The sequence below is a fragment of the Onychomys torridus genome, chromosome 20 (genome assembly GCF_903995425.1).
Source record: "Onychomys torridus chromosome 20, mOncTor1.1, whole genome shotgun sequence".
NCBI classification, from domain to species: Eukaryota; Metazoa; Chordata; class Mammalia; order Rodentia; family Cricetidae; genus Onychomys; species Onychomys torridus.
In genome coordinates, this window is record NC_050462.1 from 14,350,150 (window position 1) to 14,371,272 (window position 21,123).

At 41.6% G+C, this 21,123-nt stretch overlaps 1 protein-coding gene across 1 annotated transcript in view; it reads right to left on the reverse strand.

Moving 5' to 3' along the window:
• Vezt (vezatin, adherens junctions transmembrane protein) overlaps window positions 1–21,123 on the reverse strand; it is a 63,410-nt gene that overhangs the window by 35,610 nt on the left and 6,677 nt on the right. The window contains 1 exon segment of the mRNA XM_036170199.1: window positions 2,242–2,376. Within this exon segment, the coding sequence (XP_036026092.1) occupies window positions 2,242–2,376 (135 nt within the window).

Below are 21,123 nucleotides of genomic sequence, written 5' to 3' on the forward strand. Positions count from 1 at the left end.
AGTTTTCCCTCTCTCCTGTCCCCCCAGTCTCTCCCCTCCACCCTCCTCTGTCCTCACTCCCCAATCCCCATTTCTGTTTAGGAAAGGGCAGGTCTCCCATAGGTGTCAACAAAACATAGTAAGTCAAGTTGCAGTGACACTAAGCACCTGCCAGGAGGTGATGGTGCACACCTTTAATCCCAGCACTCGGGAGGCAGCCAGGTGGATCTCTGTGAGTTCGAGGCCAGCCTGGTTTACAAAGCAAGTTCCAGGAAAGGCACAAAGCTACACAGAGAAACCTTGTCTCAAAAAACCATAAAAAAAAAAAAAAAAGAGTGACCCAGCATGAGAAGTGGGGTCCCGAGTGAAAGAGTCAGAGGCAGCCCCTGTTCCCACTGTTAGGAGACCTACAAGAGGACCAAGGTACACAACTACAACATACATGCAGAGTGCCTTGGTCAGTGCCTTGAAGGCTCCCTGGTTGTCGGTTCAGTCTCTGAAATTCCTATGAGCCCAGGTTAGTTGATTCTGTAAATTTTCTTGTGGTGTCCTAAACTTTCTGACTGGCCTTAATCACATGCTTGTCATTTTGTGTGTTTTTATAATAAGAGGGTTCTCAGCATTGACAATCATAGAATCAAAACATCAACAAATTCTGAAAAAGGGTGAATATGTTCTGTATCCTACAGTATCAAATATTCAGCGAAGATTTACTTCTTCATGTAAAAATAAACAAGCACATCAATCAGTAGCATACAAATTGTCTTTTTTTTTTTCCCCTTTTTGAGACAGGGTCTTTCCGTTCTATAACCCTGGCTATCCCAGAATTCCCTATGTAGACCAGGCTGGCCTCAGAAACCCACCTGCCTCTGCCCCCCAAGTGCTGGATTAAAGGCAGGTACCATGCCCAGCATCTTTTGACTTTAATACATGGTCAAACCATATGCATACAAATAATTATTTTAAAATAAATTTTGCTATGGTTTGTTATCAGAAAACATTTGATTTACATACATAGACATTCAGGGTTACATAAAAACTTCTTGGGTGAAAGGGGTCATGAATGGAAGAAGTTTAAGGAGCTCTGAGCTAGGGCCTTTATGACTCAAGAAGAGATTTAAAGAAACTTAAACGATGTACTGACTCCATAAATATTTATAAATACTTCATTTACTTCCATGATTAATAGATAGTTTCTTTATGCAAGAACAGAGTGTTATCCTTGATAAAGTTAACACAAGCCGTTAATGTTGGGTCCGACTTTCCCTCTCTTTTGAAAACATACTCAATTCTACACAACTTGTAAGAGGAGCTCTGGAGAGCTGGCTGGAAGTTGGGGTAGATAGTTGCTGATCTCAAATAGGTCTAATGAGTTGAGTCAAGGAGATGTGGTGTGGCGTTCAGGGTCACTGAAGCAGGTACTTCCATTTAAGCCAGGATCTATGGTCAGCCACTTGGGTTGGGTCTTCTGTGTTTTTGGAGATTTTGTAATATTCTGCTGGGTTGAGGGTACTTGGGAGTGTGGCCAGTGACCAGGGCTTATACACCAACAGCAACATCTTGATGCACTGCCACACAACGACACCTAACTGTTCAATTTTTACACGTAAGTTTACAAAAAACAAAAAACCCGGTAGGGCTGGATGTGTGAACAACTCAGTGGTGGAATTAATGTCTGCTTGGTATAGAGAAGTACCATGCTTAAACCACAGCATCAAAACAATAACAACCCCAAGAAACAACAGAAACTGGCTGGCAGTAAGGCCTCTTGCCACCGAGCTGGACCACCTGAGTTCGGTCCTCAGAACCCACAGTGGAAGGAGAGAACTGACCCTTCCAAGTTGCCAGTGTGGAAAAAAGAATAAAAACAAAACAAAACAAAACAACCAAAATGAGCTAATGAACTATCACTATCACTGGCAAAGTTTTAACTAAGGTTTTAGTACATTTCTGTGGTCCTCTTCAGGTAATTACAATATTTAAAGTAAGATATGTTATTTCTCAAATCATTTTCATTTGCTCAGTTCATATAAATTACTCATGAACATCCCAGAAGAGCAGTAAGGACTGAAGTTTTATCTTTGACAGTTGTATTCCATCAATGAACTAAGTCTTATTAGTGTGAGTAGGAATTGAACTCAGGGCCTTGCACATGCTAAGCAATCACTGTTACCACTGAGCTACATCTCTGGCCCTCAAGGTACGTAATCACGAGGTACAGAACAAAAGATTAAGCCATAGAAGTTGAGCATGCTTTCTTACTTTTGGTAGGACTCTTGTGGGAGGTTTTTGAGGTTCCTCTGTTGGCAAGCATTTTTCTGTTTTTGGTGGCAAAGAAGAACATATTTCAAAATCTGTGTGTCCCAAATCCTGTAAGTACTGGTACAGTGGAGAATTCTGAAAGAAACAGGAAATGAAGCAAATTTCAAGATCACTTATGTTTCAAAAGTTTTAGGATCAAATTCAGAGTCACACCTGAGTATCAGCTTATGTCACATTTCTTATGGCTTCTCTTATGAAAACTGAAATGTAAAATGCCATCGAACACAACAAATCAACCAACATGCAACAAAAAGACCCAAAAAGGAAAAGCTCTAAACAGACACACATTTTTTTGAGTGAACACTAGCAAGAAAAATGAACTCAAAATTATAAATAGATTTAAGTAATTTTTAAATCCAAATTTTTGTTGTCTTTAAGTAGACCATTCCAAAACAGGCAATGCTGGCTACTGATAACGAAGAGGGCCTAGAGGGAAACAGTTATTATTTAAAGCCAAGAATTAAGTATATTCATTATAATTTTATGTGTAATGTTATACATAGCACACTTACTTTATTTAGTACTAATATGCACATTACCCACAGCGCTTGACGCTACAAAGGACTCAAGTGACTTTAGGAAAGCTGTCACTCACACATTAGATAATGAAGCTGTGATCTCAGAGGCTGGTTTAAAATAAGCATGAGATCACAGTGCTAAGAACACAAACAACCTGACGTGGGAGTGATATCACACCCTACATTCCCAGAACGAGGGGGAGGAAAGGCAATCTACTTGTTAAGACCCTGTCTCACAACAGACAAATACAAAATAAAATCAACTCTGGGAGCAAAATTTAGGTTCATCAAATTCTAACTCTGACTGTTCCCAGCTAAGTAATCTGTGGCAATTTACAAACCATGGATGCTCCGCTGTCTCACCTAAAACAAGATACTTCCATTTAATGCAGAGAGGTCTCAACATGGTGCTATACACCTTTACTCCCAATTGATGGGGAAGCAGAGGCAAATGGATCTCCTGAGTTTAGCCTGGTCTACATAGTAAGACTATGTCTCAAATACCAAACCAAAGCAAACCAGAAAAGACTTGGAGCAGTCCCCTGCATATACCTTTTTGTAAGTTATATGGAAAGGGTATATGTTAAGGAACAGACCCCTGGCCATGGCCCCAAGAGTTGTGCATCAGTTCCTCCAGGACTGAAACATCTTACCCTGCAGGGAAGCCCTTTGAGCATGGAAGTAAACAACTCAAAATACCTCCAGGAAGTCCTGAAACTGACCAAACTCACTAGGCCCTCCCTTCCAGAGAAAGCAGTAAAAGGGCTGACTCCTCAAGTAAAGCTGAGCTGCAAAGGAGACTCCCAGATGAGCAAAGCTGTAAAGAACACCATAAGACCAGACCGTGGGAGAAGCTGACACCAGCCAAGAAGTCTGGGAGAGGTTTAGAGCACCTGAGGCACCTGGGAAGGACAGCTCCAACCTGCTGAGCTGCCTGCAGGCCGTGCAGAGTGCTCCAGGTTCCCGGGTTTGGGAGCTGTCACCCCTGCTGGGGTGGGCTTTGGTGATACAGCTGTCTGTTTTAGTCATTTCTGCTCCTGTAACTAACCCCTCAGCCACACTCCTGTAAGTGACCCATAAAACTCATTGGGTCACCAACTTGGACTTTGGTAGTATCTGTACTTTGGTCTACCTTATCTGGGGTAAGGAGACATGTGTAGCATCTCCCCAGGAAAAGTTTTGTCATACAACAGCAAGTCACCCCAATTCTATCAAATAGAAACATACTATTAGATGAAAATTGATTGAGAAACTTACCATGGATCAGTAGCAAAAATTAATTTTAATCTTCCAACTTTTCTAAAGTAAAAATTGGGCAACATGTTTAAAAACAAACAAACAAACAAACAAACAAAAACATAAGGAGTTAGAGGGATGGCTCAATGGCTAAGAGTACTTACTGCTCTTGCAGAGGACCAGAGTTTGATTTCCGGAACCCATACAGTGGCTAACAACCATGTGTAACCCCATGTGAGGGAATCCAACAATCACATACATGAATACATGCAGAACATTCATATTTATAAAGTAAAATAAATGAATAAACAAACAAACTTTGAGGGGGTAGAGAGATGGCTCAGCAGTTAAGAGCACTTGAGTTCTTGCTGAGGACCCGGCACCCACCATGGCAGCTTACAACTGTCCATAACTAACTCCAGGTCTTGGAGATCTGACATCCTCTTCTGACCTCCACAGGCACCAGGCATGCACTCGGTAAACAGACATCCATATAAAAGACCCATACATACAAAATAAACAAATCTTTTTTAAAAACTTTGTTTCCATTCAGTGAAATACCCAAATCTTAAAAAACAAACAAGAACATCAAAATCTGTTAGAAAATCAGTGTTAGAGACAGTCAGAAAACAGAGCTGCCAAACTAAGTTAGGCAAGAAAGAAACTGACTCTCTAAAAACACTCGTTTATTTAGAAATAGCAAAGGATTGAAATTGGGGGTGCTTGTGTGCCATTGCGAACACACTCAGAGGGCTGAAATCTGGGGTGCTCATGTACCATGGTGGACACACTCAGAGGGCTGAAATCTGGGGTGCTCATGTGCCATGGTGGACACACTCAGAAGGGCTGAAATCTGGGGTGCTCATGTGCCATGACAGACGCACTCAGAGGGCTGAAATCTGGGGTGCTCATGTGCCATGGTGGACACACTCAAGAGGGTGGGAGCAAAGAAGGGCTTTAAGGCCCAAAGAGCCACTGATGACAGGGGCTGATGGAAGGGGCTAAGTTTTATTCATTGGAGCTCTTGGCTGTGGCTAGTGGAGAGTCTGCATTGAATTGGCATAAACAGAAAACATTAAGTTCAGGGGAAATCCTCTGTGATGGTGCCTGTTACTGTCACGTATACATCAGGTACATGCAGGGACTCCAGGGAACGTTTTGCTTGGGTTAGGCGTAAGTGATTCGTGTTGGTACAGACAACTGTGACAGAGCTAACTTCTGTGGCAAAATCTCAAGTATTTGACTTGTACCACCTCACCCTAACTTCTAAGGAGCTGTTAGTATTACTCTTATCTGGATGACAAGAGATTCACTCAGCCAGAGAAATGGTACTGAATAAATAATTTGACTACAAAGCCAACACTATGAAATATTACAGTAAATGAATACTGAGAAACCCCTGAGCTGTCTAAATAAGTGGGTCACAACCTGTAGGTCAAACCTTTGAGGTCAAACAACCCTTGCGAAAAACCTAAGACCATCAGAAATCATAGCTATTTACATTACAATTCATAACAGTAGCAAAACTACAGTTATAAAGTACTAATGAAAATAATTTTATTGTTGGGGTCACCACAATGTGAGGAACTGTATTAAAGGGTCTCAGCAATAAGAAGGTTGAGATCTATTGGTCTAAATGAAGAAAACACCAAAGAAGCTTACTTATAGCTTTTTCCAGAGAAAATAGACAATTACAGGAATGTGGGAGACCAGCTCCCACTTTTTCCCCAGGGTACTCTTGAGGAGTGAGGGATAAAAGATATTAGATAGAAATATAGAGGGGAGAGAGACAGACAGAAACACAGGACAGCCTCAGGAGGGCCTGGATCATTATCCACCAGCCCCTTCTATCTCTCCTAAAGGGCTTTTTATAGGAATGCCAAGGAGTGGCACAAAAGACCACCCTCTAGCACAGCCAAGTGCAAACCCTTCCAATAACCTGGTAACCATGCATGTGGTCAAGCAATCCTCTAATGCAGCCCTGCTGAGTAAAGCAAGCTCAGATCTCACTAGGAAACCTTTGTGGGCCTCCACACAGGAATATATAAGAATGTTATAGAAACAGGAGAGGCACCTAACTTAGGCTCAGGTTTTGGGGGACTATAGCCTTGAGTTACCTCTTTGATGAAATTCAGTGTAAGAGACCAGCTATATGAGACAAATGCCTTCTTTTTAATTTCAATTTTAAGAAAAATACTCTAAAAAGTATAAGGAAAAATATTCAGTACCTTATCTCTATTTAATTTTTAAGCTTCTGATAGCACACAGGTTAATTTTCTCTGAGACAGGGGCTTTCTATTAGAGCACTAGCTGGCACTTACGATCTTCTTGCCTTGGCCTTCCCTAATGCTAGGGTTATAAGTATGGGCCATCACACTCAGCTTCAAATTGTTAACTGGCTTTGCAGGATTGCTGGTTTTGGAGACAGGGTCTCCTATAGCTCAGCCTGGCCTGGATTTGCTATAAAAAGACAAGAAAGACCTTCGTCTTTTGACCCTCCTGCTGTTTCTGGTAGATTGTGTGTGCTGGGGTCAGAACCCAGGGCTTTATGTGAGGCATGCACTGTATCAAATAAGCTATCCCCCAGCTTCCAAATGGTTCATTTTAAAACCACCTATCACATTTACTGAAATAATGCTTAGGGTTACTCAATCTGTATTTTCAAGTTGAACCTTGAGCCCTACCCTGTTCTGCCTTTAGGGTGGCAAAAGAACACTAGCTCATTGGTTTGGCTCAACCTTCTGAAAAGTTTACATACTAAAAAAACAAAAACCAAAGCCAAAACCCCAAACTTGCTTTTAGAACCCTTTCTTCACAGGAACTCCTAGGGGGAAGAATAATAAATAGGATGGATCAAAGTGAAGTTACTCTAGCTTTGCAGGCCACATGGTCTCTGCTAGAAGAACCAAGTCCACTGCTGCAGAGGGTGAGCAATCAGAGACAGCTAGCACATAAACCCAGAGTGTGCTTACGACCCAGTAAAACTTTATATCCAGTGTAGTACGGAATTCCTATCAGCTTCATGTAACACAGTAGAATCACTTTGATATTTTCTCTGATAATTTAAAAGGGAAAACGGAAACCATTCTTTGCACAGCAGCCATGACAACAACTGAGGGAGGGTGAATCTGACCGACAACCTTAATTTACTGCCTCCTTCTCCAATCATAGCCTCCAGTGGAACCAGGCACTCTTCTGGGAGGAGGCGGCTTGTGGGGGTGGGGAGATAGGGACGCAACCACGGAATAAATGGAATTTCTAAAGTCTCCGATTATACATTTCATTTCTGCAGTTTTCTACTTGTGATTGGCAGTGCAAATTGTACCACTTGCTCGCACATACAAACCCAGACCCTGCATGAACACCAAAGTGCTATTCCTTATCATAGCATTCTGGATTGTGGCTTTATTGCTACTTGTATGCTTTAATACCTTTTCAGCCAAAAGAAAATTAAAACTTAAGCAACACACAATTAAATTAAAAACAAACATTTTTTTTTTTTTTTTGGTTTAACTGAATGTTACCAAGATGAACTGACCAAGGCAGACCTTGCGCACCAAAACATGTTTTAAGATCACGGAAGAAATTTTTAGTGCAATGGTATTTTACATTGATTTTTCAAAATATGTACTTTCTAATTTATGTGGGTAAGTGTGTGGTTCTGAGAGTTTATATGTACCACCTGGGTGCAGAAGCCCACAGACACCAGAAAGGACACCGGATCCCTGGAAGTGAAGTTACAGTGATTGTGAGCCCACCACCTGGGTGCCGGGAACCAACCAAGGTCCTCTTCAAGGGAAGTAAGGACTCTCCACCACTGAGCCTTTCCAGCTCTACAATACATCGATTCTTTAAAAATGTTTGGGGCTGCCGGGCGGTGGTGGCACACACCTGTAATCCCAGCACTTGGGAGGCAGAGGCAGGCGGATCTCTGTGAGTTTGAGGCCAGCCTGGGCTACTGAGCGAGATCCAGGAAAGGCGCAAAGCTACACAGAGAAACCCTGTCTTGTAAAACCAAAATAAATAAATAAATAAATAAATAAATAAATAAATAAATAAATGTTTGGGGCTAACATGCCATTTTTTTCCCCACTTAAACTGCTAAATAATCTAGATATTATTTGATAGCTCTCAGGAAACCACATCCTCACCAGCAGATCTCAAAGTCAAGACCCTTTGAAGTCAAACACTGGTACAAACCTGTAATCCTAGCACTTGGGAGGTAGAGGCTGGAGGATCTTGAGTTCAAAGGCTAGCTTTAGCAACACAGCAAGTTTGATGCTAGCCTGGGCTACATGAGACCCTTTTTCAAAAAAACCCCAAACAATTTACCCCCTCCTCAAACAAAAGGATCTTTATAGTTTTAAAAACTGAAAAACCCAAAGACTTATCTTCTGTTTATACAGCTGTCTATTGGCATTTATCACATCAGAAATTAGAAGTGAAAAGATTAAAATATTTGTTTTACTGAAAAACAGCAATAAACTCTTTAGGAGTAATAATGTAAGCAATGTATTTAAATTAAAAGTCTAAGTAAAAATATCAATAAGAGTGTATTGATGCATTTGGTAACTTCCTTTCTGTAATTTGAATAATAGAAGACTGTGGAAAGTTTTTAAAAGGTTTATTTCTTTTTATTTTATGTGTGTGAGTGTTTTGTCTGCATGTATGTTTGTGTATCACATGTCTGCAGTCACCCATGAAGGCCAGAAGAGGGTGTTGGATCCTGTAGAAGTGGAGTCCCAGAAGAGGGTGTTGGGAACTAAACCTGGGATCTCTGGAAGATGACCCAGTTCTGAACCACACAGCCATCTCTCCAGCCAACGAGGGCGTCTTTTATCTGTTTTTGCACTCAGTGTATTGCGCCTTGTTTTGTTGGTACTTGTTTTCTTCCGCATTTGTTTTGCAATCTGCTGAATGAGGTATATAAAGAAAAGCAAGCTTTAAATAGATGTTACCTGAAAAGCAAGAAGTATTCGAAGTCTTTTCTAATACTTATAGAAAAGACAAAGGGTCATGACAAAATCGGACAAGTGGTAGTCTCCCCTCGAAAAGGCTGGCCTTAGTGGGGAACACAAAATCTTACTGGTGAGCCGTATAATCATGAAAAGGGTGAAAATGACGGTCAGCATCACACTTCATCATTCAATATAAAATGCCTTTTTTCTTTTATAACAAGGTAGAGTCCCCACAGCAACTGTCCTAACCACTGTTACTTAGAGGTCTTGGGCCACGAAGTCTAAGAACCAATTAAATCTATGGAAAGATCTCTTTTTCATAGAATGAGCATTTTTACACATTGAAGGTAACTGTGGAAAGGAAGTGTGGAGGTAGAGCAGAGGGTTTGCTCTATCAACTCTTTCCCCTGGTGCAAGCAAAGCAGAACCACCAATGTCGCGGTTGTTTTTGAGGAGAAAGCATGAACACTGGACTCCGAGTCTGACCCTGAAGTCTTGGAGAGAACCAGTGCTGCCAGAAGGACTATGAGAAAGCTTAGACACGGCATACGGGAGCGAGCGCTCCTCCTCAGGAAATCCTGTGGTTCACTGTTCCTGTAAATCCTAGCAGACAACACACACAGCAGAGCGCCAGAAAGAATTCTGCTAAGTGAAAAATAGCCACAAGTCTTGGGTTGTGCTAAGATTTTCTTTTTTTTGGTGGCCAAAGCATATTTTTGGAAGAAAAATAAAAACAGACAAGAAACCCCAAACTTTTTGCTGAACAAAAAGTTCAAGAAAATGGCTCATTAGGGCACTTCATACTGTCCCCCACTGTTGTGCCCCTCATTCAGACACAAGGCCCTACCCCAATGTCTCTGGTAAGCCCAAACCACTCATTAAAGCACTCACAAATTGGTTGGAGGTTGAGACAACTGGCGTGCTGTATTACAGAAGGGCCAACACACTGGCTGAAACCAACATGGCCGGGAGGAACTTATAATAGTCTTTCACCTCATTATAATGACATTTCCATATCATAAGTCTTGCAATATTGCGGACTCCCATCATGGACCTAATGGCATGCCAGATCCAAAAATCTACCAAGGACAGAAATGGGGAGTAAACCCTGTTCTGGAACAGTGTCTCTCTCTGTAGGTGGCCTTATATTTGAAGTGCTACCCTACTTCAGTTTTCTGAGTGCTCGGGTTTCAGGTGTGCACTACCAGGGGCAGCAAGAAGGTGGATTTCTTTACAGAATGGTGTCGTACCCTCATTTAACTTCAAAAGTTAAGACCTGCAACAATTCTAGCTGAGCCAAAGGACTAGTAGATTATTTCTACTTGAACTTCATATAATTTAAGTGAATTCTGGATTCCTAATGAAACTATTTCTGTATCAGAAGACTGCCGTTGGAGTATGAAGATAAGAAATGTGTAGCTGACTCACTGGGCCACAGGTCTAAGCTAGGAAAGGCAGGTGTGTGGTCAACCTTGCCTCCTTCAGAAATGGCTCCTTCCTGGGTGACGTCCTCCAGCTACTGCTGTGAGAGACGCCATCAGTGTTGATGCCCTCAGCTCTTTGGAGCCATGGGTTTCACTCTTGTGGATTTAAACAACAGTAGGTAGAAAGGAAAACAAAACCGGTCTCTGCTTACAACACTGTTAAGACTTTTGCTTGTCATCATTCTGTAAGCAATACAGTACAACTACACAGCATTGTTATATTCGGACCTAAGTATCTAGACAAGGTACGAAGTATACTGGAGGATGTGTACAGGGTACATGTAAACACTACCTCATTTTGTATAAGGGACTTGAGCGTCTGCTGACTTTGCTATCCATGGTCAGGACAGAAGGATTCACGGAACCAGTTCTCCACAACTCTACTGATTGGTCAGGGCTTATTAAAACTTTCTCCATCAGGTGGTGGTGGTGCACACCTCTAATCCCAGCACTCAGGAGGCAGAGGCAGGCGGATCTCTATGGGTTCGAGGCCAGCCTGGTTCACAGAGTGAGTTCCAGGATAACCAGGGCTACACAGAGAAGCCTTGTCTCAAAAAAGCAAAACAACAACAACAACACAACCCCCTTTTCCCACTTGTGTTCCATTCTCATCTGATAAAGTTTATACAGTATTTGGTAGATAGGTATATAAAGGAGATAAGTAAATCAAATGTTTTGCTGATAATAAGTCATAAATTTATTTTAAACAAGTTTTTAGTAGATATAATTTTACCATTTAAGAAAAGCTTTAAGTAAATATGTATATGGAAGAGAGAGAAGTTCTTGCTTATACAGAATGAAATCATGGATGAATATTTGATACTGAGGACACATACAGCATCTTCCACATTTTTCAGAATTGATTGATATTTTTATTTTACTATCATCCATACTTAGAATGCTGCTTCACATAAATATATAGTGCAAAGTGGCAGATGTATGTATGTATTGCAGGCCATTTCAGAAAAATTTGGTAATTCTGTCCTAATATCAAGTCAAATCTGTTTAACATTATTTTAAAAAATTTAAACTCTAATCAGCCATTTAAACTCTAATCAAACCACAAGTTTTAAAATCAAACACTCTAAAAATACAATCTAAAATATACGCTGAGGAATGATTATAAGAAAACATTCAGGGTCCCTTGCCCATTATTAAACTAGTACATTTCCATAGGAGCAGAAATCTATGTAAGAAAGTGTAATTCATAGCACAGAATAACAGAAAGCTCAATGGAGGCTGTTCAGCCAGTGCTGGCACTGTGGGGTGACAGCATGCACAGTACAAAGTGCACAGGCCGAGTGTACAGAAACAAGGCTGTTAGCCAGGCTTGGTGGCGCACCTTGGAATACCAATGACTGACTACACGACATCCCTGCTGAATGAGTAACTGATGGGCAGCCAGTTACTCATTCAGCACTAGCCAAATGTTTCTCAAAACTTACTGGATATCAGCTACTTCCATAACTCTGGTTGTTTTCTACTGTTAACTTCTTTCTGTGGCTATATAACAAAAAGGTAACTTACTTAGTCTATAAAAGGAAACCAAGGGATGGAGAGATGGCTCAGCCATTAAAGGCTAGGCTCACAACCAAAAATATAAGAGTTCGGTTCCCAGTACCCATGGCTGTCTCTCCAGCCACAAAAGAAAAAAAAAGAAAGAAACAAAGCTTATCCTCACAGACTTTTTTTTAGTGCTTTGCTACTTTAAATTAAAATTTTAACTGAAAGATATAAAATGAGAAATAACTTTGTTTAGCCAACCCTTAGTACTTAGCCTTTTTCTTTCTTTCTTTTTTTTTGTTTGTTTAAAGATTTATTTATTTATTATGTATACAGAAGAGGGTGCCAGATCTCATTACAGATGGTTGTGAGCCACCATGTGGTTGCTGGGAATTGAACTCAGGACTTCTGGAAGAGCAGTTGGTGCTCTTAACCTCTGAGCCATCTCTCCAGCCCCCAGCCTTTTTCTTTCAAAAGGGAATACACATTCTTTAACTTGGGAAGCCTTTCCTCAAAATGTACTGTGTATTTATGTAATGTGTGGATGGCTTTTGAAATGTTTATACAGGATGGAAATGTACTTTATTCATTTTTCTGCACCTGGCTTTCCTCACTTACTACACTGTGGATGTCTTTCTATATTAGGAATACTTCTCTACTTCTTCCTTTCAGGTGTTCTCACAGAGTTCTGATTCCTGTGTCATCACCTCCTATTGTTGGGTGAAGTAGACTGTGGAATACATTCGTGGGAGCGTTTAGTAGAAGTTTAAATCGGAGTCAAACTCAACAGCGGCCCACGCCTGTAGTCCCAACACTTGGAATCACAAACCAGAACAGGAGATCAGGTCAGGGTCAGCGGTGACTGAAGGTGGTGGCCGTGGAGAAGCACAGATGGCATCTACATTTCTAGCTTCACCAGTCTGATGGGCTGTTTACTGAAATATAAATGGTGGCAGAGCAACAGCCAGGAGGAAACGGTAAATGATCACATCACCAGCACTCCTGAGACGGAGCGAGGACCTGGATCAGGGCCAGCTTAGGCTCCACAGGGAGATCCTGACTAGGAAATCCAAGGGCTGGGGAGGAGGTGGGGGGTGCCTGAGTGACAGTGGGTGGGGATCACAGTCTTAAGAACTAGCCGTTAGGACAGTTAGCCTACTGAATACACAGACTCAAGTATTTAGAATACTAACACAGGGACACAGGTATGGACAACAGGCTGCAGAGATGGCTCAGTGGGTAAGAGTACTTGTTGCTCTAGCAGAGGACCTGGGTTTGGTTCAAAATGCCTACATGGTGGTTCACAAGCTGCCTTCTATGGGCACCGGACATGCATGGAGCACAGACATACATGTAGGCGGAACTTTCATATATGTCAATCAAATAAATAAATCTAAACACAACAAAAATCAATATGGCAATATATATCACTGGCAAGGGTGGGGGAACAAGTACTTCACACACTATAAGTATAGCTAGGAAAATATAAATGTGTATACCTGATAATTTTTTTTTTTTTTTTTTGCACTCCAATAATCCTCTGTGCTGATGCAGCAATCCAAATCAGACCAAATTAGACTGAATTAGAAAAGCCCAGGTTTAATGGGTAAAGCATTCCCGGGCAGTTCTCCAGCCTCCCCAGAGAGGAGACAGGAAGCAAGACTGGAAAACCATGTGTCTGTTTTCGGGGATGCAGCTTATATCCCCTGTGGGAGGGGTCTTGAGCATCTCTGGGGGAGGAACTGTGTTGGGCGGGCTTTGAAGAGGCGGGTTTAGGGAAAGAGAGGGAGAAGGGGAGTTGAGGTGGATCTTCCACCAGAATATTCCAGACTCTTTGGGTGTAGGGGTGCCAGGGTACCAGGGGCTGCGGTGGAGCTCCCCCCAAACAATATTCACTGACCTAGCATTTCTAATACTAAGTCATATCTAGCCTTGATAACTCTGCACTATTTGAGCTACACATACATGTATGTATATAAAAGAATATATTAAAGTAAAACTTTCAAAAAATGTACTTAGCATAAGCACTACTGATAAAGAAGGTCTCAGTCTCCAATTAAATGCTATTTTAGCAAATGAACAAAAGCATCCTGTGCTGTTTTCCATACCAAAACTAATCATCTGATTCATTAAATATGTTTTTATTGAAAGTATCACTACTATATTTAAACCACACTGTTACATCTGGCAAAATGCTAACTATTGTCAGATGTTGGTTACTAGGGCTGGCCAGGCTCTATTCAACACAAAGTAACAGAAAAGCCGCCACACTACAACTACCCCTGCAGCATGAGCACTGGAATAGAGACCCGCAGCTGTGAGGTTCAGGAAGGAACTGCCAGGCAGACTTCCCACCTACACCAATCCCTGCCCATCCTGGTTCAGAGGCCCAGGAAGGGCTTCTATTCCCATTACTGAAGTCACCAAATCACTAACCTTTTTTTTTCAAATGTATATGAACTCATATGGGGTACAAAGTAAGTCAGTCACATATTTTCACAAGTTTATAGCACGCCAACAATACCTCTAAAAGATCCTGACTTCAAAATAAAATTTTCAAGGAAAAGGCACTGAAAATTAATTAAATTTGATGAGAGTATCTGTCTGCAAATCACAATGTATTTGTTATTTTAGAACACTACAAACGACCTCCTATCTTTGACTGTAACTGACACAGATGTAAAGTCATGGCATGGTAGCACAGGCATGAGGTTCCCAGAGAGTCAGAATGAGGTGGGAGAATCATTTGAACCCAGGGTCAGACACCAGCTGAGGTAACATGACAAGGACCTTTCTTAAAAAGCAGAAAAGCCATAGACCTAAACATGATTATCACATATAGAATGGGAATTCGTCTGGGGGAGGCTGTTAACAAGGAAAAAGATAAGTACCTTCTTTTGCTATGACTTCTTTATTTCTGCCAGGCTAACTTCAGAACACATAAAATGAACTAAAGAGGAAGAATATCACTGCCAAATTATGCAACCATTTTCTAAAATTTTAAATGAAGACTTTACTTAAAGAAACAAAATTCAAGTCAAAATCACCAAACTGTCCGATGAAAAATAAATTGCTATAGAAACCAGTATCTTTTTGCTTGTCTTTAACCTAGTAAAGACTTATAAATAGAATCTAAAATGAACTACTCACTGCCTTCCCACTCTTAGCACTGGGAAGTATCACAGGCTAGAACCCTGAAAGATTAAAATATAAAATAGGAAATATTTGTTGGAGCTTACATATTTTAGCACAACTTCTAAAATACCACTTATTCCAAAAGCCCTAAATCAAGGCATTTAATTGCTCCATAACCTCAACAGAGACAAAATCTAATGCAAATTTTAAAAATATTAAAAGGGCCCATAAAACACAGTCCAGCTGAACGACTCACAGACAGCATGGTTTCCAGCTCCCCAGCTTCCTTGGTGGAAGATTTACTGCCTCTTGTCCATATCTGATGCAGACTTGTGCTCTGAGGATTCCCACTTGTTTCCAGAGCTACAGTACAAAATGGCCACTGGGCTGGAGGGCGTGTCTGTCATTACTAAGCATTTTTCTATCAGAAGCTTTGCTTTGAAAAAACCTGGCCACCATTTCATCAATGCTACTGTTACTCGGCAACAACAGAAGGTAATGGGGGGAGTGGGGTTGAAGATACCTTCAAAGGACACCAGTGTACATTTAAAAGTTTGTGAATACACCATAGAGCAGGTAAGACCTAGAATCAGACATCTTCCTGGCTGCTGGCTTCTAAAAATTTTCACTGAAATGAATATCATTCAATTAATCTTACATGAGGTGCTATGAGCAAAAGTTTTGAAAGGAGTAGTTTTCAGTTCTGTACACAATGTAAATGTTCTCTCTAAATCAAAGAACAAAATAGTGGGGTTGGGGATTTAGCTCAGGGGTAGAGCGCTTGCTTGCCTAGCAAGCACAAGTCCCTGGGTTCGCTCCTCGGCTGGGGGGGGGGGATATCAAACAAACTCATCAAGAAGGGGAAAACTGACTTCTGCAGCTTACAGATTCAACCAAGTAAGAACAAAGATTAACAGTGAATCGTTCTTAACTAAGAGAGATGCTAGCCAAGGTGGGGTGGACTGAGTCTTCCCTGGCCTTGATGCTATGGAGCTTCTATACTTTTAGAAATCTAATTAAGTGGGGAGGTGTTGTAGCTATCATTTTCAGCTGATCTTTCTTTTTAAAAAAAGCCAGAAGGTCAAACACATTTGACATAATGTTGTGTGAGAAGAGCGTGCAAATAATAGGAAAAGGAAGTTCGGATGGTAAGAGATGACAACTTCATTTTCTCTTTCCTTTGCCTACTCCAAATCTGAAAAATGAACGCAATCACACACAACCAAAACTTAAGTAAAATAAAGTAAAACACAGCACAAAGGAGATTCTTTGCGGTTATTACTTTTATTTATCTACGGAGTGGGGGTGGCGGGTGGGCATGTGAGTGCCATGGTGTGTATATGGAGGTCAGAAGACCACCTTTGGGAGTCCATCCTCCTTCTGGCATGTGGGGTCAAACTCAGGTCATCACGCACAGCAGCCAGTGTCTACCTGATGAGTCATCTTATCAGCCCTCTGTGAGGTTCTTAAGCCTACTCTGTGGTTCTTAAAGATATTAAAGAAACCTTTCTCTCAAAATGATTATTCCTTTTCTTAGAAAGTCTCAGACACTAAGGATGGGGGTGCATGCCTATAATCTCAGCACTTCGTGAGTGGAGGAGGCCAGAGGAGGGTCAGGAGTTCCAAGTCCTCAAAGATAGCCTGCCATTAAAACTAATAAACAAATAAACAAACAAGTAAATAAATAAGTAAACAGCAAAGCAAAGCAGGATATACTGATGTAGAAAGTTTGTTTTCAATAAAGGTCTTAAATTATATGAAATTAAAGGTTGTGGATCGGCCAGGATGATTTCTCCTAATAAGATATAGATGGCTATATTCTATCAGCTACATTGATTGTAATGCATACTTAAATACAGGATGTCTTCAAATATCTTATTTCAAATTAAAGATAGTGGGCACTTTGGTTTGCTAATCCGTGGTGGGTCTAGCACCATGGAGTCTCAATGGACACTCAAAAAGTCCAGAGACAAAAGACTAATACACTCCTTGTAGCTTGGACCTCTTCCTCCTAAATCCTTAAGACAATATTAACTGCTGGGAACTTGGGTGGGGGGGAGGACAGTTGGTACAACACCAGAGAAAACTAGCACTAAGTCAGGGGTTCCAACTTGAACATACATTGAGCATTGAGCATGAGTGGATTCTCTTCTTGTAGTTCCTAACTGATGTGTTTCCAATCTCACCATTCCGTCCACCAGGCAGCCTCAGATCACTTAGCATCTGCAGAGGTGGGAAATGTTCCGTCCTAAGGAGTCACCTGACATGAAGGATGATATTCCTGTAACTGGGGGACAGCACCAGAAACTAAGGGATTCATTCAGAATCTTACCGCTACGGAATGGAAGTCAGTCTCCCAACGCAGTCTTTCGACAATGCTTTACATAACAATTTTAAAATAAGTGCATCAAGTACCAGCGTTGTCCTAAAAGTAATGTAGGCAAAGACAGGAGTGGTGTCCCATGCCTACAGTCTCAGCACCTGAGGCAGGTGGATCTCTTGAAGCATGAATGTGAGGCCAGCATGGGCAGTGTAGAACGAGCCCTTGTAAAAACAAAACCCAGAGAGCAAACAGTGCGTGCATCACAGTCCAGACCAGGAGACTTCAGTTAAATGCAATACAAATATAGAAGATGGCCGGGTGCGGCTGAGTACAAAAGTGTTTGTGTAACATTCATGGGGCCGTTGGTTGTATCGATAGAATCACAAAACATAAAAATCTGATGACTTTTTTCAAATGTCTAAATTTTAAAAATAAATCACTAAGTCTCTACTCGAGGCCAGAGTATATGTAATGGATTCAAAAATCACAGAAGCAAATGGGGAAAAGATAGCCTTGCTCTCCAACACTAATTTTTAGAATTCATATTAAATATGTAGTTTCTTTTGATCTATCGAGTTCTAGTGGTCTACCTTTGTGACATTGGGTTGTGACTTAAGACCGATGAGAGTCTTTTATTACAGTGGTAAATGTAGCAATGTTGCCATGCTTCTCAGCTATTACTTAGAAGTAGATTTTTTTTTTTTAAAATAACAGGATTTAGAGCTTTTTGTTCTATAAACCGAAACAAAAGACCCAATTTAAGAAAACATTGGTTACATACACTTATTCCAGATAGCAAACTCCATCAACAAAACAGCAAATGCCACCCATGCCCATGCCCATGCACTTCCTTCCATTAGTCATTACTCAAATCAATAATGTAAGTAGGAAAGAATTCACAATAACACTTTGCACAATGCCGTTTGTTCTTTAAAGAAGGATAAAAGCTTTTTAAAAATATGCTGAAAGAGATTTACTCAAGTAAGAGAGGGATTTTCAAATGATCTCAAACCATTTGCAATGCAGGGAGATGTTTATGAGAGTCATCTACTTCGTTTTCATTGACTTAGCTGAGTTACTGCCCTGGGCAAAAAGGGCACAGGTGAATGCACCGCCAGGGAAGGGCTAACCTCTTACAGTCTACGTGAAGTATAAAAGATGTAGGTGAGAAACAGATTAAAACATGAAAAGGGGCTTTTCAGTCAAGAAGAAAGGAAAAAAGGAAGAAATTCAGCGAACACCAAAAGCTTTTGATAGTAAAGTGTCAACTAGAGAATTAGGTTACCAAGAGCCAAAGTTTGATGGAAATACCATAGGTTCCTCAAGCCTGGCATGATGGAGCACACCAGTAACCTGAGCACTCAGGAGGCTGAGGCCAGAGGATCCCAGGCTTAAGGACAGCCTGGGCTAACCCAGGTCTTTTGGGAGTAAAGATCTTATTTTCATGTGTTTTCCTATCTAGGAGTAGCAAGGTTTACTAGTGAATGGAATCATTCAAACTTTCTGCAATTAAGTTACTGTATAAAAACATGAGCCAGGTATTGGGGTGCACCCCTGTAAACCCAGAATTTGGGAGGCTGAGAGAGGAGGATCTCAAGTTGAAGGCCAGCCTGGGCTATACAGTGAGGTCAAGAAGGGCAGCTTAGGCTATATAGTAAAATCCTGCCTCGAAAGAAAGAAGTGAGAAATTAAGAAGACTAAAATCAGAACGTTAATGCATTTCTAAGTGGAGTAGGGAATATCATCTCTCAAAATGCCTCAGTGATGCAGTAAGAGCCGTCTTGGTGTCTCAGTGTCTAGTTTACATCTTATTTCTGTCAGGTACTATCCTTGCCCATCATTTCCTAACTATCTTCCCTTTTCCTTTCTGGTACCGAGGACTGAACAGGGCCTACGTATGCCAAGCCAGTGCTCTACCACGGTAGCTTCTAATTCAGGTTCTGCTGCTGTTTTGCCACTGAGTGGCTAAAGACTGTCCTTAGGGTAGGCAGAGAGAGCCCCCACATTCTCTGCCCTTAGAGGTAGAATGGCTGGTAGAAGGTGCGGATTAAAATAAACAATCTTAAGTCTGGGCATGGTGGCTCATGCCTTTAATCTCAGTAAATGGGAGGCAGAGGGAGGCAGATCTTTGTGGGTTTAGGACCAGCCTGGTCTACAAGGCCAGCCAGGACTACACAGTGAGACCCTGCCCCCTCTCCCCCTCAAAAAAGAAATCTGAAGGAGTCATCAGGCTCCGCTGTTAGGTATTAACTGTGGAGATACACAGGAATCTAGCCCTGATGAACTGATGGTGCTCAGATCCTAGGGTGGGACTGGGAAGCAGGCCCGGGAATCCTCTGCTTCCTTCTTCAGTGTCTCTTCTATATCATCCCTCGGATCATGAGGACTCAAAGCTGAGCCCTGGAATGACCGAAAACACAGTCAAACTAACAAATAATTCAGGAAATTCACCAAAGACACCTAAGAAGAGGGTGGAGAGGCGGCGCGGGTTAACAGTTCACTGTCCCTCTAAATGATCCAGGTTTAGTCCCCAACACCATCAGGGGCTCACAACCACTTACACCTCCAGCTCCTAGGGGATTCAATGCTTCTGTCCCTACATACAAGTCCATACCACACATATACACATAATTTAAAAATAACAAGACTAATCTTAAAAAGAGATCTTAAGCGTTAAAAAGGGCTGGCTATTCTTGGGATACTTTCCAAAACAAAACCTTTTAAAATTTAATGTGATATGAGCCTCTCAAAGTCTGTGATATGTATGAGCTAGACTTCTGACTCTGAGAAAATCATTAGAGTGCACAGTACTACACCAAATACACAAAAAACCACGACGACGACGAGCTTTCTCAGGGAAGGAGAGGCTGGGTCTCAGCAGATGTAGTAGTCTGGCTTACTGCCTCCACGGCTCCTCTCATATTCCCCTGCATCTCTTGTATTATAGACACAGGTAAGCTGCTGTACCTGACACTCGCCAGCCTTGCAGTTAAACTTGTGGATACAGATTAGAATTCCCCAGTGGGGTGTAGCTGTCAGAGATCTGGAAGGTGGAAGGAAAGCAGGGCCTACATTCTCTCCCTGTCTTGGCTTTTTTTGAGACAGGGTTTCACTACAAAGTTCAGGCTGGTCTCAAAACTTGCAATCCCCCTGTGTCAGAGTCCCCAGAACTGGGTGTTGTAGGCTTGTGCCACCATGCTGGGTTTTTCCTCTTTATGCCCAGGAATTCTTGGCTGTATGAGGACAGCAACTGTGACAGAGCCTACTCTGTACTTTTTAACAATACGCTATCCACCAATTTGATTTTTAACACCAAATTCCTTTCTGCTTTTGTGGGATAGATAGGCTTCTGCTTTCTCCACTAGGGTCTATGGCTGATACAGATGCAAAACAGCTCTCACTTCAAAGGGACTGAAAGATCATTTATTCTGGGGCTGGGAAGATGGCTCAGTGGGTAAAGCAACCTCACACAAGCCCAAGGACACAAGTTCAAATCCTGAGAATCCATATAAAGCAGGCATAGTTGCTCATGACTGTAATTTAAGAGGTGGAGAGATGGAAGGAAAGACAGGCTCTCCTGAAGCTCATGGGCTCGCTAGCCTGGCATCCACAGTACTGAACAAGATACTCTTGTCTCAAACAAGGTGGAAGGTAAGAACCTACAT